Here is a 24,271-nt window from a genome sequence, read left to right as displayed (position 1 = left end):
AACATTTTTGTATCTCACGTCCTTAGCTATACAGCAAGTTTTTGTATCAACATAAACTACATTTTCTGCTGATTAAGGTCAAAACAGCAGTAGCCTACACTAATTGTTTTCTCAGTCTTACACAACCAACATGCCTGGCTGCTTGCCTGACTGTGGCAGGTGGGCTGAGTGACAGTTTGCCCTGTTTGTCTATCTGGCCCTTGAGGTTGGAGCTAAAAATAGTTCGCAGCTTTGAACGCCACAGCATCATTGTCAGCAGAACTACGTCCCCGCGTAGCTGGGATGGACCAACACAGGGCTTCATTTCCTCTGCCAACAAAGAATGGTTTGCATTTTAAAACTGTGACACTTGGACCTTTTCAATTCTTTGGTAACTGAAATTGCTCATTTACATTTGTACAATGCTCTCAAGAACCCCCCCCCCCCCCCCACACACACACACACCCCCAAAATTCCACATCATTGTGCACACAGTTGGTATTTGTTCGTTTACCGTCGATGCTTAGTAGTTCCTTTGCACATTGCACCACCAACTGGTGACCTCGCAGCATTGTTATGCTATGTTCAGGTGCTATCGGAAATAGCCCCACAGCAAAGCCAGCATGTCATGTCAAAAGTTTCAAATTTTATAATATTTAAAAAAATCGCTGGAATTATACATTACATTTTCACATATACATAGGCTACCCAGTGCAGGGAGCAACGAGTTATTAAATCCGTGATTTGTGAAGGTAAGTTAATTAATCTTTTTTGCTGTCGTTTTTGCATTTTTATGTCGCCAAATTAATCAGCTATAAATGTTGAAAGCGTTAGACCAAGGGCCATTCGTATTAATTATGAATAGGCTTCATTCATTTTAATTTCACTCAAACAAATTATGTGAAAATGAAGCTCCCGTTTACGAGGGTCTTTGAAGGTATTATCTAACCGTCTGTGTACGCCATCAGCATGAGACAGAAACGGGTGAAAGGTATCCGGCTGTGTATACGCGAGTGGAGTAGATGAAGTAGAGTACAGGTTCATCGTAGGAGAATGATGAATGTAAACAGATTTATCGTCTTGTCTAAATCTATTCAAATCGGAAAGCGGCTACTCGCCTGTCATGTGAGGCATGCTGGGAAAGAAGTGCCACATTTTCAGCAGCAGAGGTCTATTAAAACCCACTCAAGAAACCTCGCTTATGCTAAGGATTTGTTCCTTGGTCAGGTGAACAAGGTAAGATTCGAAAGTTCGCGGCTTCAAACGCGGCGAGAACAGGGCTTGTATATTACAGCCCATATACAATAACATGACTGAGTAATGTAACGCTCATGTTGCACCTGCGCTCATTAACTAAACAGCATCGCGGTGTGTAGGAGAAAATACAATGTAAAGGAGGGGTGCTCAGTTATACCCACACACCTCACGGGTCTGTCTACTACTTCTATATATACTAGTATGGTTTGGAATTAGGACTAGGTGAGAAACGAGACTGCATTAATGAAAACGTCCTTCCAGCAGGCATGTTAGCTTTAGGCTATAAGGGTGACATATAGATAAAACACTTTGTGAAACTGCCCCAGAACATTTGTTTGTACGAATTAAGTTGAAATGGCTGCATGTCTCAATTCCAGACTTGTGCCAATGTATTCGCTCCTATGGTTCATTCACAGTCACATCTTCACAGAGCTTGGACTCCACTGTTGCGATGAACATTTTTATATTGAAAACAGTCAGACTAGTCGCACAACTGGAAAGTTCCATCAGGAAGTTACCAGTTGTAGGACTATTTCGGGTTATAGGACTAGTCTGTGACTAGTCACTGGTGATCTGTAACAGCTGTTAATAGTTAAACTTCCTGAATGAAAGTTACCAGTTGTATTCAATCATAATCACTAACAAGGAGATAAGAGGCCATGCCTAAACATTACATGACACATGGAGGCCCTGAAAACATGAAATCTTAAGTGTACCTCCATAACATTAGTATTCATAATCAACTAAGCAACATTCAAAGGTAAAGTTTAGAAAAAGAAATTGTTGCATTTTAACAATTGTGACTCTCACAAGCTGAAGCCAGTCATCTCCCCCAGGGCTGTAGGTGTGAATTGTTTGACAACATAAGCCAACAACTCCAGGTCAGCCAAAAGAAAATACGTTTAGTGAAGTATAGTGATATTTAAGTTAGTTAGTCTCAAGAAAGTCCCAAAGTGTAAAAGTTAGACCTCAGATGTCCATTTATTACTGTAAAACACATATTGCAGCAACATGTCAATTTATGGACTTCATCTGCTTTTCCTGGTCAGTGATAATTTTCATTGTGGACTATGACAGCCAGCAGAGCGAAATTATAAAAGCTGTTATTCTGGTGTAGTTGTTTCAAAGGTCACTGCTGAGTCAAAAAAAAAACAAAAAACTCAAAATTCAATCTAAATGTACAGTAATATTTATGTGACAAATCTTTGAATACGATCTGTCTTGAAATTCTCTGCATGTGGCATACTATTAGATGTAGTTATTTTTACAGTCTATGGGGTAAGTACATACACTAAAATCTGGTGTCTGAGATGTGATGTGGATGAGGCATTGATGAATGTGATTTTTGTCTGCTAAATTCAGTGAAAAATCAAGACTCTCATTTTCTCTCACGTGGTGTTTCTTTTGACTGATTACTGGAATGTAATCAGGAATGAGCATGCAGTCCTGGCATCTGAACTCGGAAGTAAAAGACTTGTACACATCTTTTTTTGTTGAAGCTGGTAGTTTATTTTCTAAAATAGTCTGTGTCTTCTCTAGGCTGAAGTCTTCCCTTTTCCAGAAATTGGAAATGAAGAGGTAGAGGAGATCAACCAGCTTGTTGCACCGGTGGAAAAATTCTTTAATGAGGAAGGTGAGTGAGAAGATCTGGTAGATGCATCATCTTGCAGTCTGTTGGGAAAAAAATATTGAAACTTTCAATATTTTATTGAACTTCTGTGAGCTATATTTACTGTACTTCACTAAACATATTTTCTTTTGGCTGCCCTGGAGTTGTTGGCTTATGTTGTCAAACATTTCACACCTACAGCCCTGGGGGAGACGACTGGCTTCAGCTTGTGAGAGTCACAATTGTTAGAATGCAACAATTTCTTTTTCAAAACTTTAGTTTGAATTTTTTTTTTTTTTTTTTTTTTTTTTCAGTTGACTCAGCAAGAATAGACAGAGAAGCCAAAATCCCCCCGGAGACTTTGAATGGATTGAAGGAGCTTGGACTGTTTGGAATCATGATTCCTGAGGAGTATGGTAAGATGATGTGACCTGAAAGCATTTTGTAAATGAATTATTTTACATTATTTTGAATTCAGTTTAGTAATTTGGGTTTTACCATTGAAATGTAAGGAATGTCTTAGCTAGTAAATAATAATGTGAGAATCGCTTGCCAGGAAACATTTGTAGCATTGTTCAAATATACCAAAGCCCCTATGTATATTATAAACATTTATGGTAGAGTGGCCAGACGGAATCCTCTCTCTGGTGAAAAGCACATGAAAGCACATTTGAAGTATGCAAAAGCAAGACCTCTTACACTGTGAGAATCAAAATTCTCTGGTCTGATGAAACAGACTGAGAAGAGATTGAGCTGTTGGGCCTCAGTTCTAAGAATCTAAGCATGATTTAAGCATAAGGCTGCAACAGTTAATACGCAATCTTGAGTTTACAATGGCACCACGGCTGTTCACTCTAGAACCTCACACACATACAACTCAGAAATACAGTCCTGCTGTGAGTTAATAACTCATATTGAAGACAGTGTCTCCTTTTTTTTCTTCCCAGGGGGTCTTGGATTGTCCAACACTATGTATGCACGACTGGCAGAGATCATCTCATTAGATGGCTCTATTGCTGTAACATTGGCTGCACATCAAGCCATTGGATTGAAGGTAAAAATAAATAGTGAAATAGAGTTGTATATAAAACTTTTGGCTCATCATCTACATGTCTGTTTTGTGGACAAACTGAAGACAAATGTCACCTTTAGTCTATGATTATAATACCAGTTGTAACATTAAATGAGGTGTTTGATATGTTTTTAGGTCCACGAGATTCTCTAACAACAGTTTTGGGTTTCAGGGGATTCTGATAGCAGGGAATGAAGCCCAGAAGCAGAAATATTTGCCCAAACTGGCCTCTGGAGAACACATTGCAGCTTTCTGTCTGACAGAGCCTGGCAGGTAAAGACAAGTTGTTTACAATGTGCCTCTGCAGCTGCAGATCTCTTTATACATGAGTGATTGTTTATACAACAGTCATGCATGCACAAGGTGTTGACCTACACAAATAATAGAGGTGGTGGAGGTGAAGAGGAAGGAATGATACATCCTCTATTGAGTCTGATATTTTCCATATGGTACAGTCTATATTGCAGTAACATCAAGCAAGTGATAACATTACTGACTAAATCAGTCCATGAGACGTTGCAGTGAGCCATGTGTAAGAAAAGACAATATATAGAAACATGAAAAATATCAGACTACACTGAGAAATATTAATGAATTTCAAATTACTTTTCTGAGATCTTTATTGTAAAAAATCATAAATGACAAAATTATGTTTTTGTGTGTTACTGTTAATGATATGGTTTTACAAGCAATATGATTTTGAAATATGGCTTAATCCTCTGTATAAAAATGCCAGTTTGCTCACAAACAGAGGCATCCATTATTTTTTGAAAAAACACCCATGTATTTAAGAGTTAAATGATTTTAAGGGACCTCTAAATCAACGGGCGCTTTCTGTTCCAAGGGTAAGATTGTGATACCATCTTTTGTGTCTCGGAATATCATTGCATGAGCTTCATTTACACTCACTTTAATCGATTTTAGTGGAAGTGATGCTGCCTCCATTCAGACCCGTGCAACTCTGTCAGAAGATGGAAAACATTACCTGATCAATGGCTCCAAGGTGAGAGGAATCAAGCTCGCAGAAGTTTAATCAAAGCTTCAGATTTACATTCTAAATTCCTCCCACACGGTTCCTTTTGCATTAATCTCTAAAGATCATGTCTTTTAATTTGTGTTATCAGATTTGGATTTCAAATGGCGGTATGGCAGATATTATGACCGTGTTTGCCAGGACGGAGGTGATTGTAGATGGTGTGAAGAAAGACAAGATTTCGGCATTTATTGTGGAGAGGGCTTTTGGGGGCATTACCAGTGGCAAGCCTGAGGACAAACTGGGCATCAGGGGCTCCAACAGTAGGCCTTCTTTGAGTCTGAATATAAGGATGAATACTTTGAATGTTCTTGGTAGTTACATTGCTTTTTAATGTAACTTGTGATGAAACCTTTTTCCTTTTTTCAGCTTGTGAAGTGTCCTTCGACAATGTCCCAGTGCCACTGGAAAATGTAATAGGGGAAATAGGTGGTGGATTCAAGGTAAGCTTTATACTGTCCTCAACACAAGCTATTGTACAAGACTATATCTGTATTGTGATATAAACTTTTGCTTTGTGTTGGCCAGATTGCCATGAACATCCTGAACTCAGGGAGGTTCAGTATGGGTAGTTCTTCAGCTGGAATGATAAAAAAGCTGATAGGTAAAAATACCGTAAAGCACCTGAGATCATTTAATAAGAGCTTGTGTGTGTAAAATTTGTGAAGTTTGACATTATCTATGTCTGACTCTGTAGAAATGACCTCTGAATACGCTGCAACCAGGAAGCAGTTTAACAAAAGCCTGAGTGAATTCGGTATGATTCAGGTACAATTTACTTTTCCCTCACATGAATCTGGTGAATAATTTTCACCTCTCTGTCTGCTTGTAAGTAAATTAAAAGTGTTTGCCCTGTTACTGTAGGAGAAGTTTGCTTTGATGGCCCTCAATGTCTTTGTGATGGAGAGCATGGCGTACCTGACGGCAGGGATGATGGACAGACCAGGACTTCCAGATTGTTCTGTAGAGGCTGCCATGGTCAAGGTTAGATACCTTTGTCACTAAACTGTGTTCATGTAAAATAAGTATTAAACAAAATGGCTAATAATTTGTATTCTTTATCCTCTGTTCAGGTATTTAGCTCAGAGGGAGGCTGGATTTGTGTCAGTGAAGCTCTTCAAGTCCTCGGAGGTCTGGGTTATACAAAGAATTACCCCTATGAGCGCTACGTCAGGGACTGTCGCATCCTGCCCATCTTTGAGGTACTCTGAAAATGATTCAGTCATTAGTCAGGGCAGTAGTTACCACTGACAATTTAAGTCATATCCTCAGTCATATTTCTGGTTTTCTTTTAGACTAAAAGGGGGTTAGAGAAGGCAAATAGGCAAATAGATAAAATAAATAAATAAAATGTGAAAAAATATTTAATATTTAGATTTTTCTTATTTTACAGGGTTTGATTGGTGATGAGTCAGAAATGTACTTTGTTGGTTGGGAATTTGGGTTAAAAAACATTATGTACTGTAGCGGGTACTGCACACAACTTTCCATTCTGTAAATGGCCACCAGGTGGCATATTTGACTATGGAATTAAATCACATAGATTAAGTTGATAGTTGACTTATTGTTGAGGGCGAAGGTTTCTTTCTGTATTTGGATTAATCGACTATGCAGACTTTGCAGCTTAACAGCCATTTAAACAAATTTTTCTGTTTCAATCATAATCAGTCATAATCAGATTATTCTAAATGTTTCAAGAGCATCTTATGTTTTTATTGATGGGAAAATGTTGTAATCATCAAATGTTGTGTTGTGTAGTACATGCGTCACCATATACATATAGTATAATAAATGAGAAATTGCTAGTGTGCCATTTGTTGATTCTGATGTCTGTTTTTAGGGGACCAATGAAATCCTGAGGATGTACATTGCTCTTACTGGAATGCAGTATGCTGGCAAAGTCTTCACAGGGAAAATAAAGTAAGAATATGAATGTTGTACTATATAAAGCTATGAAAGATATTCATATGCATATACATGCCAAGTGTTTGGTGTTGAGCAGGTAGTGTATACAGTCTGTTTAAAAAATTAAAAAAATAAAACAAAACAATTCTATTCCATTCCAAAACTATCCCATTGCATTCATTTAAAAATGTTGATTGATGCAGCTCTAAATTTAGTGTTTCTCTTGCTATTAAAGGCTGCATCACAAGTAAAAGATGTAATTTCATAGATAATTAGAGTAAAATTAAAAATAACATTACCTGTGAATCTGTCTGGTAATTACTGGTCTTTTGTGTGCCAATAATCTTCCAGTCTGAAATACCATCTTTAGGCAGTGTAATTCATCAAAAAATCCCTTGATTTTGCCTGAGTACCTTAGTCTTTTCTCTGCTCTGCCTCCAGGGAGATGAAGAAAGGAAATATAGGTCTTGCTTTGGGCATGGCAGGGAAGAAACTGAGGACCACATTTGGAGGTTCAGTGGACCTTGGCCTGACGGGAAAAGATGGCGTAGTGCATCCCAGCTTGGCAGTAAGAACTTCATCCTTACTCTTACAGGATACATGTTTTGTAAACCGTAGATGTAGTAGTTGTATTCTAGAGGTTCAACAGTTTCCTGTTTACAGGAAAGTGCAAAGAAGCTTGAGCAGAATGTCAGCTTTTTTGGATCGACAGTGGAGAGCCTGCTGTACAGATATGGAAAGGTAACGTCTGATTTATTTCTCATTCTTTTCCTGCTTAAATGTTTCCAATTTCTTTGGATAAAATTCTCATTTTCTCAAATGGCTGAATGTATATGTTGTTTTATAATGTCATTATAGATCTGTTCATATCTTCCAATCAGTGGTTCTCAGGTGTTGATCTGTTAGACAGCTGCTCCAAAGTTTCCTCTTTCTTTATCTGAGAAATCCTCTATGACTGTGACTGTGCTTTTGTAATCAAGGCTTTCCCAAAGAAGTTATAAACCTCTTGGAAACAGGTCAGCTTTCCAAATCCCCATTTCCTGTATCATTTGACTCTGTTTTGATCCAATACAGTGTCCTCATCACACTGCGGTCTTCATGAGCAGAAGACCAAGAGGTTTAATGTTCACACTGCTTTAATCATTTACAGATATTGGATACATATGTTTATTTTCTCTTGACTGTTATTCTCTTTAACCATTAAAGATGAGACCTGGGACAACATGATATTTTGAGGAAATTGGGACACAATCAAAAAGAGAGGTGGACAACTTGAGTCAGCAGTAGCTCTGGTGGTAGAGCGGGTTGGCAGCTAATTGTGGGGCTGATGGTTCCCAGCTCCTCTTGTTCACATGTTTAAGTGTCCTTGAGCACTACAGTGAAAGCTAAACTGCTGATGATGTGTACAGGGGGAAAGTATGGAAGTTGCTTTGGACAAATGCATTTGCTAAATTAATGCATGACTGATAAATTGATCATGCTGTAAAAGCTCAGTATTTCACTAGGCTATGTTCACAATAGTTTTGTGTATTAGAGATGACGAACAAAACTACTAAATAAGTAGCATATAATCCTTCTGTGGCTCATCACAGCTGATCATAGCAGCAAGCATCAACAATAGAGACTATGTCTACATTAAGCTGTCTAAATTTTCAAATGTTGTTCTTGTGTGAAAACAAACGTCTACATTTAAAAATGGTAAATCTCATCTTCTTCACCCTCATTTACATTAACAAGCAATTCATTTTATGTTACTTTATACTCAGAGATAAATATTATACTTTGTATTCCACTACATATTTGACAGATTGTAGTTACTTTTGAAATGGTGCATTAAAAAACACAATATGCTTATAAAATGCAATAGAAAACTTTAGCTTCTATTGTCATGTTTCAGATATTGTATGACTTGTCAGCAGTTCTGGTGAGGAGACATTTCCCCTCTAAACTTCTCACATGGTTTAATTTAAAAAAGGTTGAGGCCAAAGAAGTCAAATTATACAATGTTTCACAGAAAGCAAAGATTATACAAAAAGTAAAGATGACTATAAATTCCATCCATTATCTTATCAATTAAGGGTCGTGGGGGTACTGGAGCCTATCCCAGCTGACACTGGGCGAGAGGCGGGGTACACCCTGTACAGATCCCCAGTCCATTCGCAGGGCTAACATATACAGACAAACAACTATTCGCACTCACATTCGCACCTACAGGCAATTTAGAGTCACCAGTAACCTAAGCTGCATGTCTTTGGATGGTGGGAGGAAGCCAGAGAACCCGGAGAGAACCCATGCCGGACAAAGGGAGAACATGCAAACTCCACGCAGAAAAGCCCCAAACCCAGAACTTTCTTGCTGTGAGGCGACAGTGCTAACCACTGTATCCATGACTATAAATAACTATATGTGTTGCAAAACTATGATACTCATTAATGATCTCCCAAGCCCTCAGATCTATCTTTTGACCATTTTCATCTGGTAGGAGGGCTGACACATGGAGAGAAAGTTGCATTCACAAATTTGACCGTCTTAATGTGGAAAACCCTAAGATTTAGTCTCCACTAAATCTTACCAGAATAGCATTTTTATGCATGATTAGAAGAGAAAGTTGTTTTTTTTTCCTCCCCAAGATTAGTGTTTACCACTTTTGTCTTTATATTTGATAGTTTGACAGCAAAGGTACAGACAGGAAATGCAATGGAGAGAGGGTGTGTATGGCATGCAATGAGAGTTATTGGCATCAGGGACATTGTGATTACATGGCACACACCCTGTCCACTATGCATTTTATTATTTTTTATTATTGGTTATTGTTGATAAGTGGATAATTTTGGTTTCGTTACAGTTTTGGTCTTATGTTACACTTCTGGCCATCATCTCCACAGGTTAGGACAGCATTGTACTCAACAAAATAACTGCTGAGGCCTGGGAATGTAGCAACAACACTAGAACACAAAAGGGTAACAAACACGAGCAGTCAGACAATCAGAGAGACTGACATTGTACCAATAAAGGGCAGTATGAATGAAGACCAAAATTATGAAAAGAAGACCTAAGTTTTAATAAACTGGAATTTTCCTTTAATTATCATACATACTAATGTTAGTAGCTTGGAATGGCTAGGGAAGGCTTGATTGTGTGTGCTCTAATAAGTGTGAGCATGTCCCAGTCTATTTCAGAGTCAGATGATTTGAAACAGGACCATTCCTAAACCCCTCTCCCTGAGAGGTCAGTTTTGATTTTAAGCCTTGTAAAGCTTTACATTTGCCAAATGAAGAGAATTCTTCTTCCACTAAACCAGACAGTATAGGTTTTACACATTAGCCCAGATGTAATCCTGGTGACACTATAGTCTCTGTCGGACAATCTCTATGCACAGGAATTATTCACATGTTTAAAAGTAAAATCCAGACTGTTGCAAGTAATGTTCCAAGCACCAATGAATGAGTGTTCCATCCAAAGAAAACTGGACTCTTGCAGTCTTCTTGGTACCACCAATATGCAACAAATTTTATTTTCAGAGAACTCTCCTTTTTCTGGGTTGAGGTTTACAGGAATTATTTAATTACCCAATAAATTACCAAATGAAAGGTTGGAAAACATTGATGATTAGTGTCCTTATTTTGTATTCACTGATGTTTTCAGACCATAGTGGATGAACAGCTCATTCTGAAGAGAGTAGCAGATGTGCTGATCAACCTCTACGCCATGACAGCCGTCCTTTCCAGAGCCAGCCGCTCCATTAGCATCGGCCTCAGGAATCATGACCACGAGGTACGTACACTATATACAACATACACACACATCTTTGTAAAGCTATTTTTGTTGGGACCTGTAATTGACATAACACATTCCCTTGCCCCCTAACCCTAACCTTAATCATCACAACCGAATGCCTAATCCTAACACTAGTCTTAACACTTATACTGCTATCTAAACTTGTTTTGGTCCCCACAAAGCTGTCAGAGCCCACAAGTATAGTGGGTTCCCCATTTTCTGACTTCATAAATATAATGAAATAAAATCACACCCACATCCCAAAGGTTTAATTACAGTTATTAAAAAGAACTGAGAGGAAAACACAATCTTTTATCCATTTAATGTCCATCATAGTCCCAACCAAAAAATATGTACGGGGACACTATTCCAAAGCAGCTGAGTCAAGGAGAAGAGGACGTGTGTCCATGCTTAACTTAAAGGCTAATAGGCATCCTATACATCTGGAATTAATATTCAGTCTGATCAGTGTCTCTAATTTTAAGAGAAGTTTAGTGAAAGCAGTTCTATTTACCTCATCCAATTGGTGCTCACACCAGTCCTTCTGTATTTAAAAGTGATGGACAGCTGCCCCCTCATCCCATACAATGTGGGTCAGTATTTTCACTGCAAACCTCAGTCACTGCAGAATCTCTCCTCAGATCTACAGCTCCTGTCTTACCACGTTATCATCTGTTATATAGTAGCTCCACTTATATTATCATCTGTTTATATACGTAGGCTCCACTTATATGTGTCCACAAGAGGAGTTGCAGTTGTTGATGAATACATTAAGACTTAGATGTGCATATAGCTACATTATAGTCTATTATAAACTATGTATTACTGGTCTATAAATGCTAAATAGGACATATAAGTAAAGTTAATGATTTTTTTAAAATGAAGTACCCTCTGAACATGTGGTTTTACAATGCATTGCAGTCACACTTTGCCACTTATGGAGCCATACACAACTGTTAAGTCATTGCATTCAATTACAGTTACAGTGTAACTGTCCAGAAAGCAGGTCACATCTTAATTAAGATAAGTGTATTCATCAGTCTTAATAAAACACACATTGTTATCTAATTAGATTAGGCTGTTTTCATTTAGTGTGGGAAGCTGTAGTCTGCTGAAAGCAATTAATAAAGCAGCAGTATGTCACAACATGTTATCACCTCTTTTTTTCTTCATTTTTTGTTGCAAACGTGTTTAATTAGGCCTGTTATTTGCCTTTGATTTATTGGTAACTCAAATAAGTGCTTACATACATTTGCTATAGCAGTAATTTTCAGTTTACCATTTTGTAGAGCTGTGTTGCTCCATTTTAATTGGGGTAAAAGTTTTAGCAAAATGAAATTAGATAGAGAGGGACACATCATGGCAAAGTGTAAACACCAACGCCAGGACAATTATGTGTGTAATCAGAAACAGTGAAGTAGTGCAAAGCAGAACAAAACAAGTCCTGAACAGAGACAAGAAGGCAGTGAATGCTTTATATTATCCACTTTTGCAACACTCTTCTGTGATTCAGATGTGCAGCTCTGTGCAGTGGAGAGTATGTTGTTCCACTGTAGCTATAGCCATAAATGTAAATATATGTGCAGTTATCCACCGTTCCATTTTATGTAAAACACACAAAGAGATCATATCCAATTGTATTTCATTCCAAAGATAGTTGATAGTTAGAAATGTTTCTCCCGTGGAAAACAATTTAACATGAGCTCTAACCAAGTATTCTTTTTTTAAAAAAGTAAATATGGCCCCACTCATCGTGCTTTCATCTGAGTTAGTTCCAATGTGATTTAAGTCCTGCACCGGTTGAATTTGGCGTATTTCCATGGTGAACAGGAAATTGCCAATCTGACATTTTTTTTTAATTAAAAACATATGTTTTATTGATGGAATTTTGCACAATGTTTCCAGTTAATGTGTTATGGTGTTTTTGCAGATAAATAGAACCATCAGAGGTTTAAAATTGTCTTCACATTTAATCACACCTTATGCTTTGAACTGCCTTGTGTATCAGACCAGTATTTATTTTTTATTTCTCTTGGTTGTTTTCCACTTGGCTTCATGTCTGCAGGTTTTGACAAATACCCATGTGTCTCCTTTTTTTAGGTGCTGCTTGCAAACACATTCTGTGGCAATGCTTTCTTCAAGAACAATTACATGATGGCTCAGTTGCAAAAATGTAAGTACAACACAAAATGGTAATTGACAACAGCCCTGTGCTTTTTTAATAGCATGTCAGTAGAAAAGACTTCCATGAGTTGTGAAATTTCCCCACCAAACCTCACATACCAACACTTAAACCCCCCCACTGCTTTTCATTGACACACTTTTTTTAATGACCTATATGTAAGTTATCCAGTGACATTAACCAGACAGATGAGAATGTTGTATTTTGTATTTAATGAATGAAACCAACTTGTTTTGTAATTCCCATCTCAATCTGTTCCAGACTCTCCTGAGAACAACGATGCCAACATCAAGAAGATCGCCAAGGCGGTCTTGGAGAACAGAGCATACATCTGCTCTCATCCTCTTGAAAGAACATATTGAGCTCTCTCATATGACCGCAATACTTTATCTCTTGACTGTACAATAAGGGCGAGTCAGTTCAGTTCCGATGATTTACATTTACCCAATGACAACATTAAATAAAGAGATTTAAATTATGAGATTTATGTTAATACTTAATAGTTTTTGTTAATAGCTGGTGTATCTTAATATGAAATATAAAACCTGAGATCTTTGGGCATTTTACAGTATTCTATCCAAAGTGCTCTTCAGTTGTAGTGCTACAATGAATTATTGCACTGATACTGATAGTAGTTTTAATGCTTATAAGTCTTTTTGGTATGTAGGGTACAGTTTTTGTGGGTTCTGGGTTCTACAGTATTCCCGAAAGCCTTAATAGCTCATGTATGTGTCTTCATTTTAGGTGCATACTTTTGAAAAGTGAAGATACTCTTGTCCTTGTCTGTTAGAGGCAGGGAAGTCCGCTTGTACAGGAAGGAATGCTGCTTTCCAAATCCACTATAAGAAGCAACAGAACATACCACATTAAGACACATTCATATTTTTTTAGTAGCTTTAAAAAACTACAAAATAAATAAAAGTTCTAACTTGAACTGACATGTAGTGGTCCTTGTTGTAAAGAGAGATATGTCTGGGGATGGTGTTGTTTTTGCTGCTGAGGCTGTGGTCCATACAGGGGCCAGGAGCCAGAGCTTCTGCCTTGTTGTCAAGAAAGCTCATCACAGATAGTTGAGGCAAAGGCTGTAACACAAGAAACAGTTGTTGGCTCACCAACTACTGGTCATTACAGTCAACTGCAATCAGAATCAAAAGTTTTAAGAATCCACTGTGCACTACCTGCACAGCACAGCTCATCAGTCTACACCCACTACCCCATAAGGACAAAGCAAAAATGTATTAAAAAGGAAAAACTGAAATGTCACATTCACATATGTATTCAGACCCTTTGCTATGACTAAAGGAAATTTAGCTCAGGTATCTCCCATTTCTCTTCATCGTTCGTATGATTCTACACCTTGATTGGTGTCCACCTGTGTTAAATTAAATTGATTAGACATGATCTGGAAAGCAAAGTACCTGTCTATATAAGGTCTCACAGCTGATAATGCATACCAGAGCAAAAACCAGCCATGATGTCGAAGGAACTGCCTGCAGAGCTCATGGATAGGATAGGCACAGATCTGGGCGACAGAAGGCTACAGAAAACTTTCTGTTGCATTGAAGGTTCTCAGGAGCACAGTGGCCTCCATAATTCTTACATGAGGGAAGTGTGTAATAACTAGCACTCTTCCTAGAACTGGTTGCCCAGTCAAACTGAGCAAATGGGGGAGAAGGGCTTGATAACAGAGGTGACCAAGAACATGACGGTTATTCTGGCTAAGCATGTTGGCAGAGACCAAAAAAAAGGTAAAAGAGAGTGAGTATCGGACTTCAATTTAAGTTAATGGGGCTTCTCAGGGCAAAGATTTGCTTCTTATATGTAACATATTAGCATAACACTGAAATAATTTAGAACCTAGAATTACTTTTTTTTGACTGTTGGACACTCTTTAAGATAGGGCCTTATGCTTAAATAATATAGTAGCAACCACACAGAAGCCCTTACACTATCACTGGATATGAGGCCACCATGCCATAAGATAGAGTGCTGGGCCTCTGGTTTATAAGTGATCACTAAAATCCCTCTACAAACAGATGGCAGAAGCAAGAAATGGAATACACCATAACACAGAGTACAGACGACATAAGTTTACTTTTATGCCACTGCCTATATACTACATAAGTCACTCCTGTTACTTGAATGTGTCTTGGCAACAAATACTGTACCTTCAGCATCAGGCCTGGCTTCCTCAGTGAATATTTCTTTGGCTCATCTTTCAGTATATCCTGAATTGTCTCTGAGTTTCCTCCCATGTGACACTTGAACTCTGAGATGGGGCCGTTGTCTGGTCGGTTGGTGCTGCTGCCAGGAAGCAGCTTCTTCAGCCAGCGAGTGTGCTGAGCTCTGGCTGCTTCAAGCTGTTCCTGCTGTAGAGAGTCTCCTGAGGATCAACAGCACACCCACTGATGAAATACTACTGTTTATATAACTAAAGAACTAAACAGATCTTAGAATGTTACTACACTGGATGGGTGGACAAAAAAGACAAATATGAGTAGATAATTTGTTTACTGCTGATATCACTGAAGTTCCTCTCTGTCCAAACTTATTCTCCAGCATGGTGTGGGGGTGTGTTACTCAGCAACACTGATATTGGCTCAAATACCCACCATCTGGAGCTTCAATCAAAACATGTCAATATTGGCTTTCAAAAGCTTACAGCCCAGACAGTTATAGGAAAAAATCCACTCTTGGATACTGTTAAACTGTAATATTATGCACATTCATGCTAGTTATGGCCTAGTTTCTCAGAGCCATTTGAGCCAGATGGGCTTAGGTTACTCACCATTCACATAATGAAAATAAAATGGCACACAAGCAGCTTGTGTGGCAAGAAAACAATCTACCATGTGTACCAACAGAATGAAAACAATGAAGACTGCCAAGACTCGACTTAGCATGGCATGGCTGAATATAAACTGTTACAAATTGTCGAAAGACACATTTTAAACTCAGACCTAGTTGTTCTGATCCTGATAGTTAATATATTGTCATACCTGATACTTAAATTATCAGTAAAAATCAGTCAGCTCACTTGGAAAGTATTATTATGTTAATGCGGAATAGTCTCATATCTGCATATAGTCTCTCCCAACTCCACCTCCCATTGCCTACATAAAGTCTTTCTCCCTCTTCAAATGCTTATTGCTATTAACTTTTGTGTATCTAAATGGCCAAAAGCACTGATTCATGAAAGAGCTGGCACTTTAAAGAAGTGTACAGAATTAATTTTTTGTTAGCTGAATGTAACATACTCTCCAACAGAAAATTAGTTCCATGACAAGTGAGATCTGAAAGGAAAATCAAGTATTGAAAATATGATAAAGATGTTGCAATCTGTTATGAATGTTCAAAATCTTTTTTGAGAGCTGTGTTGTGGTTTTTGTTAACTAGCTCCATTTACTGTTTATTTCTGTCTTACAACTTGCTGGCTTGCTGGGATATATCATCCACACGAATCTACTGGATCCAAATCACTACCAGTAAGAAACTCCTGGTAACTGAGGGGAAAAAATCTCTTAAGACTTAAGAATACATAATTAGAGTGCAAATAAATTAGTCACTAGCCACAAAAAGTTAAACGGTATCATTTTGTAATGTAATTTATCAAGCAATACCTTTATTTAAGTGTAATTCTTGGGTACTTTTAGTCACTGGTTTTGCCATGTATGCCTCAGAGCCTGTCATGCGGCCTATATAAACTCTTTGTGGCCACATGACATTCTGGTATACTCAGTCAGCTGTTTGTGGATAATTTCTGTCTCCCCAATGATGGACTGATGATTTTCCTTGTTTGCAAACTGATCTACAATGTAAAATGATGACTCTATAAAGAAGCTCAATTTCTTTGATTATCAGAGTATGACACCAAGCCCTGACATTTACAGCTGATGACTTAGAAAGCAAGATTGGAAATATCTCAAGCTACTCATGGGAAGGGGAGAACACACCGTAAAACAAAGTGGACAGATACATGGAAGTTATAACACTTCTAGCACTTGAAAGTGTTTTATAGTACATCAATGCAGCACAGCCTAATAAATCCATACCAGCCAGGTGAATGGTGACAGGAGGTGTGCTGAAGAAATGGGGAGGTTTGCAGTAGAGCTGAAAGTCCTCATAACGACGATTCCATACCCATATGTCCCGTGAAAGTGTGGGTTTCAGTGTGTTGGCATGTAGGATGTTCTCTCTCCATGGCTGGATGCACAGTGAACAGTCATATTATCAACTTAACCCTCTACTACAAACACACACTATTACTGGGATTAATCAGATCCTTCAAATTCTTTTAAAATGTTTTTTTAAACTCCCACTGGGAGAATAAATTGTTGCATGGTAAGGACAACTGAATAAACAGCAAGGCTAATATTATTAGTCATGTCATGTTACAAGCTATTCTACCCTGACCTAAACATACTGCATCACAGAAAAAGGAGGACGAGTAAACAGTGATGAAATTTGTATCCCTGTACTTTTTTATGGGAATGTCAATAAACTGAACATCCCTGTTCCTGCAAAACCCCATACTGTTGGAAGATGAAGAGTGACATTACCTTTCTCAGCTCTTCCACACGGGCTTCATCTGGGTATTTGGGGTGCACTCTGGACTTGGCACTGCTTAAACTTGTGAACCAAATAGAGGCAGCAGCAGAGCTGGAGTCATTTTTAGAAGTCATGTCTCCAATCTCCACTGTAGCACTGTGGTATTGCTGGCTGTAGGTGAACCTTTGTCCAGGTACCTGAAGTTATCACCACAGAAACACAACAGTTATAAAATCCTCATGAGACACAAATAATATAGTAATAATGCCAGCTTTATCCTTGAACTACAAATTATGTATACTTGTATTTGTATACAGCTCTAACTAATTGGATATATTCATTCTTCCATTATGCGGGTAGGCATTGCATTCCACCCAACACAAACATGCACAATATTAATGGACTCTTGAAATTTGCTTGAGTTACATTATCATCACAGTGAACAAGTCTTCATTGTTTGTACATGCAGTATGCAGTTTAAAATGGCATTATCTAATTTTAGCCACATGGGGACAATCCAACAAGCTATAAAGAAAACACAGACATTGTATCATCTTATAAAGTGGGTATGGCTAACATGTCAGTAAATAGTTGCCTATTTACACATCCAGCAGATAGAAAGCAACATTCTCATTCATTTGAAGTTATAATATCTTGCTCCTTGGCCGCTACATGATCCACTGTGTTAATCATAGCTAAGCTAGACATCTGAGACATAACTTAACTAAATAACTTAACTAAATTAATGAGCTGAAAGATGCTAAAACACTCCTGTAAAGCTGGAGAAATTGCAGAATCTAGTGAGAATTCTCTGTGGGTTTGTCACAGCAAGTGACTCGTTCCACATTGACTCTCTCCACATTATACGTAGTCATTTAAAGAGTCTGAACAAGAGCTGATTGATATTCTTTTGTTCAATTCAGTTTCAGATTCAGATTCAGTCACTTACAATAGTTAGTTTACTTTTTTCTAAGCAAGGTGATTTTAAACAGCAGTGAATGTATACTATACCAGGCCTATACAATCACTGTTATAAAGGTTAATAGCTCAGCAGCCAACTATTTACGTTGGTATTTACATTGGCACCTCTAGTCCTAACTTGATTATCTCATATTAGTGATACAACTGTCTAAAGCAGTGATGGGTTTCCAAGTAGTGAAGTAGTTAGCTGTCCTCTAAATTACATATAATTTGTAGTAAACATAACCAAACATGCAAACACCATTATGATCTTTTAATGGCAGTTCCAATATCCACTTTGCTACTACCATGAGCCTGGTATGCTGAGATAGTATGTATCTATAAAACAACACATTATATACATTATATCCTATACATTAATCAAACCTTAGCCATCTCTTTGCAGAGCAGCTCCTTGGTTTGCTCGTTTGAGTTGAAGGTCTGGATGCTGTAGTTGTGTGCTGGCCTGGTTGGATCCTGGTCTACTCTTAATACAGCAGCCTTTGGCCTCTGCAACTGTTTACTGTCCTCTTGTACCTTCTGAATATTTTCCTGGAATAAATTGAAACAAATGAGTGGCACTGTAAATGAATCAGATTTTACTGTATTTACACTATTAAGGCCTCTTGACCTGAATAAAGTCTCTGAAGTGTTGGAATATCATCTGCTGGCTGTTGTGTTTCCATCTGACATATTCTCTGTTGTGTGTGTCAAGCGGTGCATGTCTTTTCATCCTGACAGGCAGAGTGGGCAAGATCATCTCAGTGTTTGTGCTGGCTTTTTGCCTCCACGGCTCAGCATATGTGCCATATTCCTTGCTCATGCTGAGAATCATGTCAGCTGAGGGGAAGAGGTTGTAATGTACCACATCGTTGAGTTGCCTCACTTGACACAGTTGGCTCAACCTAGGTGAAATAAAAATAAAATAAAAACTCTACTATGTCATTTATTACACATTTTAACAAGAATTATACATGGTTTTCATGTATATATTCAACTTCCAATAGATTCATGCAAAAGTTTGAAGGATCATACCAGTATTTTTGTTAGTGTTAGCTGCTTAAGTACATACATCCATCCATCCATCTATTATCTATAGCGCTTATCCTTAAGTGTTGTGAGGGGGCTGGAGCCTATCCCAGCTGACACTGGTGAGAGGCAGGGTACACCAGTCCATCACAGGGCCAACACAGATAGACAAACAACCATTAATACTCAAATTCACACCTACAGACAATTTAGCAACTAGTCTGCATGTCTTTGGACTGTGGAAGGAGTACCCGGAGAGAACCCATGCAGGAACGGGGAGAACATGCAAACCCCACACCAAAAGGCCCTGGGCTTGAACTCTTGCTGCGAAGTGACAGTGGTAACCGCTGCACCACCGCACCACCACCACCACACTACCTTACATAAAGTCATGTATGTTTTGAGAAAATAATCCAAAGTCAATCCTTGATCCAAACTTTAATTACTAGCTGTGTTATCATACCTGCATAACTTCCATCACTGATGAAGACCATTAGTTGTAGTTGAAGGAACTAGTAAGCAGAACTTGAATCAAGATATTTTGTCAAACTACAGTTTCCAATGTCAAGAGTACATTTTTACACTTCTTGTACTTCTTGACATTGTGTTGACCATTTCCAATACTGCAGTCCATAAGCACTGATTCTTGATTCTTTAAATGGTCTCAACTCAACTTGCTTGAGTTGTATAGTACCTACCAGCAGCATTTTCTGTGATGTACAGTATTCTTGATGTGTGTTAAATGGGATAAAACATGCATTGGTCTTTAAATGCCACTGCAGTACCTTGACAAAGCCTGGAAGCAGGGTTGGGGGACTGTGCCTCTAATGTAGACCAGAGGCTGTTTCATGATGGTCTGCAGTGACTCATAAAGGTGGATAGGACTCAAACCCACATCTAATGAGTCATAGATGCGCTTTGAAGAAACCGAGGCTTGAATTGTAGAGGACATTCACCTGCTCCTCCTCACTCCCACTTAGCCTACAAAACACCACAAAAACTGCAGGATTCTCACTGGAATTTAAACATTCTATCCAAATAGACAGCACAGCTGAAAACCATTAACACAGGCTGTAAGGGCAAGATAGTGTTCATGGACTTACTTCATAGGAACAGGCCTCCCAAAGTCTCCTCACTGCTTTATGTTTCAGCCCTTCAAGAACAAAGATGTGTGTCCTCTTATCTAGCACATGGAATCCTGTAACAAAATCCAGATCCTTGTTCTCATCATGCTTGAAATTCATTATGTAATTTGATAGAGCTCTCTCTATATTTTCCAGTGAGCGTGATCCCAGATGGAAGGCTGATGCATTGATTCTGAGGATCTCTGATCTCAGTTTGGTCATAACAGAGAAGTTGTTGTAATCAAAGAGGTAGATGATGCGCCCAAATGGCCCATCATAGGACTCCAGTTCACAGGCGTCATTCTTAACTTTCAGTGGGAACGCTATCTCAACTTTTACTTTGAGTTGAGAATTGATATCATAGTAATGGGCCTGTGGCATGGGATCTCTGCTAACAGCTGCATCTGTCTTCTTCCTGTTACATATACTTCTCTCCCTGTCCAGCTGCAGAGGTGGAGGGCAGCATTTGATTGGTAAGTGGACCTTTAGACTTTGCTTCCCAAGTAGAAACTCAGACAGGTTTAAGCTTGCAATACCATAGGAGTTGAAAACCATAATTTTATGTTTGGATGGTGTGGCATTGCTATGCATGTCATTATCTGACACCATGCCAAACATCTCTGACATTTTTGATGTTTCCTCCAACTTTCTGTCACGATCATGAACCTCTATCTGCAGAGGCGAACTGGAGAGGAACTCTTGGAGCTCTTGAGGACTCATCAAGCCAGTCAGGATCACATTTACATCTCTGAAGTAGATGTTGGTGCCATGCTTGTGATAGTTTGTTCTGTGCATGCTCAGGTTATGGAACTTGTACTGGCAATAGACAGGCATGCATTTTTCCTGGGAAAAGAAATAAACCAAAGAATGACTTATAAGTTCAGTGCTCAGTGTTAAAATTAGTAAAACGAACTGTATCTAATCAGAAAAGATAATTAGTAAATCACTGAGAAATGTATTCAACACATGTGTAGACCATAAACCACATGTCATTTTAAGATATAGTTTATAAAAATGAAATGAGATGGAAATCCTACCTCTAGGACATGGAAAGGGACTGGGGATGAGGGCATTGAGTTTGCTGACAAAATCGTGATGACCATTGGATTGAGTTCAGCTTTCAGTTGGTCAGATACTAAAGGTTTGTCCAGAGAAATGTTGCACATGACCTCAAATACACCAGACGAACAGACTGGGAAGCATTCAGTCACTGTGGTCTCACCTGGCAGTCACAGAAATAACAGACTACAATTTTATTTCATGTTTATCAGAGTATTGATAACAGATTGATAACATGAGTATGAAATTATAAATCTTACAGACTCTTTAGCAATGATAACAATGGGGCTCTGCTGGTGGCAGTATCATACACTACTGTGGACCAGAGCGAAAAATCAATTTCCAATATCAATAACAGTTTTTGAATGGATCCATGAATGTTGGTACAGATATTCATGGTCTCTGGGGATCATTTCTAATGACTTTGGTAATCTACAAGTTTGGAAACCACTGCTTGAATGGCTATTCGTGTGAATAAAAATTTGACTCACCTGCTAGCAAATGAATGGAACTGATTTCAATTGATGCAGTACCATTCTTTTTTATGTCCTCAAGGTCATAAGCATTAGTTGTGGGTTTTTGAAAACCTGCTTTCACTTGTGGAGCCAAGTTCTTGTCTACACAAAAGGGTTATAAAAAAATCCTAATTTATTATGGCTTACATGGCACACATAGAGAATTCATCACAATCACAATTCACTGTGGTGAAAGCACTTGAAACTGACTTCTTAAAAAGGTATAAATAGTTACTTTACCTGTTTCTGAGTCCACCTTTGAATCAAATAATTTATGCACTTGTGTGTTTTTTAGATGTGTTTGACTTCTTCTCACACAAGGCTCTGAGTTTGTTTACCATAGTCTTGATGCCCCCTTAGAGTGAATATAATATTTTAATGTTTAATTTTATAGAATGAAAAATCACAATATATATTTAATGTTTGGGTCATTTTGGAGTAATTTGAAATTCATGCTCACCACACATTTCTGTTGTATCCTCAGGCTGATCCTGTGGCAATCTGAAGGCTTTAAGTCTCTCATAGCGGGCCTGACTTGACAATTTGTCCTTACTGTTCCATATCTTCAGCTTGATCTTATGAGGAAGTAGACTGATCAGCATGTCCCTGTTGACTTTGACTTTGAAATTCTGGGTCCAACCAACCCATGTCTGATCTCCTTCATGCCATGTTCTCAGAATCTGTTGAATTTACACATGTATTTTTGCATTCAAGACACTTGTCTAATTGTTCTTACACAGTAGGATGTTTCAAAGTGTTGGTTACCAGAGCTCATCATCTCTATGAAGACAATAATGATTCCTGTGCAGTGACTGGGCATTTACTGTAACTCTAGATGATGTAGCTGCTTTATTGTTGTACATTCAGGATGTTCATGAATTGTTCATTAAGGACACACAATACAGACACACACACAAGCACCTGGTCATGGTTACCTTGAACTCATCTTCTGTGTACATTTTTGCCACTGGCCCAAAGACTAGTAGATCCACTTTGATTGTCTCTGAATCACCTGGCAACAACTTGTATTCAATATGATAGCAGCTCTGGGCTTTATGGGCTTTCACTAAAACAGTGGCTGAGTCTTTGTTTGTTTTCCTGGCCTTGTCCGGAGCTGTTGGAACATCAACTTCTTCCCCTATGAGAAGACAAATGTTTGTGAATGAGACAAAGGATGAAAGAAAGCTGAAATCTCTGTTTCTTACATTGTACTGCAGCAGTGATTTGTAGTACATGTCAGCATAGCAGTCCCACACAACTCATATTACAACTTTCAGTGTGATCACTTTTAAATATCCATGTGGAGCTAATGTTAATCTTTTATGTGTTTTGTGTGTCAAACTTACCTCTTGGAACAGCAAGGGCAATGTAAACTATCCATGAGATGTAATAGGAGCAGTCATCTATTTGCGATGTGATATTCTCTGTTGAACTCGACCTGTTTTCCAAACCATGCTCAGTCTCAAGACAAAGGATATCTTCTTGACCTATATCTGTAAGTTCTCCATCATCACAGTCTGGTGGTGAATTACAAAGATCGGTCTCTGACATGTTGGTCACAGGTTCAGATTCCATTGTAATATTTTCCATGAAAAATACTGTAAATGAAAAGGACAGCAGGTGAATTTATATGCCATCACATATAGCATATACATATACACATATCATAACTAACTAATAAAATACCGTTACAGGTACTCATCAACTAGATACAGCACATACTGTAGGCTATGCCATTACACGATATGAACTGTGAATTGATATGTTAATTGTCATATCACCTCAAAAGTCAAGTCCTTCAAAAAATCCTCATTACACCAATATTAATGAGTAAATTGATTACATTTTCAGTAGTATTAATAAGAGATTCAGTTTCGTAGTGAGCTCAATAAGCAGCTTTATATTTAAGCGTGCTAGTTCTGCCTGGTGCTGTCTTTAACCGGTGAAATAAATTAGCCCAGTCTGGAAATCAAAAAAACAAAAACAAACAACCCCCCCCCCCTGCAATTTCCCTAGTTCCCTGACAACTATATGTTTCAATATTGATACAGAACATTTAATATTAGGAAGTAACACAGTTCTCACCTCAGTTCATGCTGTTGGTCCCGAGGGGTCCGGATTTAAGCTAACGCCACCAACGTTTCAAGTCTTCTTGAAGAGCTCATTTAGGAATATAGCAGGCTACATGTAACAGTCAAACATACTTCTGCACTTTTTTGTCA

The 24,271-nt window shown here is 38.3% G+C and overlaps 2 protein-coding genes across 3 annotated transcripts in view; one reads left to right on the top strand and one right to left on the bottom strand.

Annotated features, from left to right (window-relative positions):
• The window catches only part of acad9 (acyl-CoA dehydrogenase family, member 9), a 23,364-nt gene extending 9,616 nt beyond the window's left edge, over nt 1–13,748 (top strand). The window contains exons 1-18 of one of the 2 annotated variants that reach the window (XM_018667593.2): nt 951–1,215; nt 2,776–2,869; nt 3,160–3,261; nt 3,793–3,899; nt 4,090–4,190; nt 4,842–4,920; nt 5,042–5,213; nt 5,320–5,393; nt 5,479–5,554; nt 5,648–5,718; nt 5,815–5,934; nt 6,024–6,152; nt 6,791–6,870; nt 7,297–7,423; nt 7,519–7,596; nt 10,501–10,629; nt 12,733–12,805; nt 13,076–13,748. In XM_018667593.2, the coding sequence (XP_018523109.1) occupies nt 1,033–1,215; nt 2,776–2,869; nt 3,160–3,261; nt 3,793–3,899; nt 4,090–4,190; nt 4,842–4,920; nt 5,042–5,213; nt 5,320–5,393; nt 5,479–5,554; nt 5,648–5,718; nt 5,815–5,934; nt 6,024–6,152; nt 6,791–6,870; nt 7,297–7,423; nt 7,519–7,596; nt 10,501–10,629; nt 12,733–12,805; nt 13,076–13,176 (1,896 nt within the window). In that variant the 5' untranslated portion in view covers nt 951–1,032 and the 3' untranslated portion in view covers nt 13,177–13,748. Of the gene's footprint in view, nt 1–950; nt 1,216–2,775; nt 2,870–3,159; nt 3,262–3,792; nt 3,900–4,089; nt 4,191–4,841; nt 4,921–5,041; nt 5,214–5,319; nt 5,394–5,478; nt 5,555–5,647; nt 5,719–5,814; nt 5,935–6,023; nt 6,153–6,790; nt 6,871–7,296; nt 7,424–7,518; nt 7,597–10,500; nt 10,630–12,732; nt 12,806–13,075 lie in introns of those variants that run through there. The other variant, XM_051074806.1, reaches the window with a different exon arrangement.
• cfap92 (cilia and flagella associated protein 92 (putative)) lies at nt 13,526–24,271 on the bottom strand. Its single transcript, XM_051074608.1, has 16 exons — nt 24,135–24,271; nt 23,396–23,647; nt 22,985–23,187; nt 22,510–22,729; nt 22,330–22,404; nt 22,026–22,151; nt 21,513–21,697; nt 20,455–21,318; nt 20,137–20,288; nt 18,954–19,227; nt 18,710–18,874; nt 17,374–17,559; nt 16,867–17,017; nt 14,983–15,197; nt 13,754–13,896; nt 13,526–13,653 (listed from the first exon to the last, which is right to left on the bottom strand). The coding sequence occupies exons 2-16, from the start codon at nt 23,637–23,639 to the stop codon at nt 13,536–13,538; spliced, it is 3,321 nt and encodes a 1,106-aa protein (XP_050930565.1). The 5' UTR covers nt 23,640–23,647; nt 24,135–24,271; the 3' UTR covers nt 13,526–13,535.

The sequence above is a fragment of the Lates calcarifer genome, linkage group LG12 (assembly GCF_001640805.2).
Source record: "Lates calcarifer isolate ASB-BC8 linkage group LG12, TLL_Latcal_v3, whole genome shotgun sequence".
In the NCBI taxonomy this organism is placed as follows: Eukaryota; Metazoa; Chordata; class Actinopteri; family Centropomidae; genus Lates; species Lates calcarifer.
This window is presented reverse-complemented; position numbering and strand designations above follow the sequence as displayed.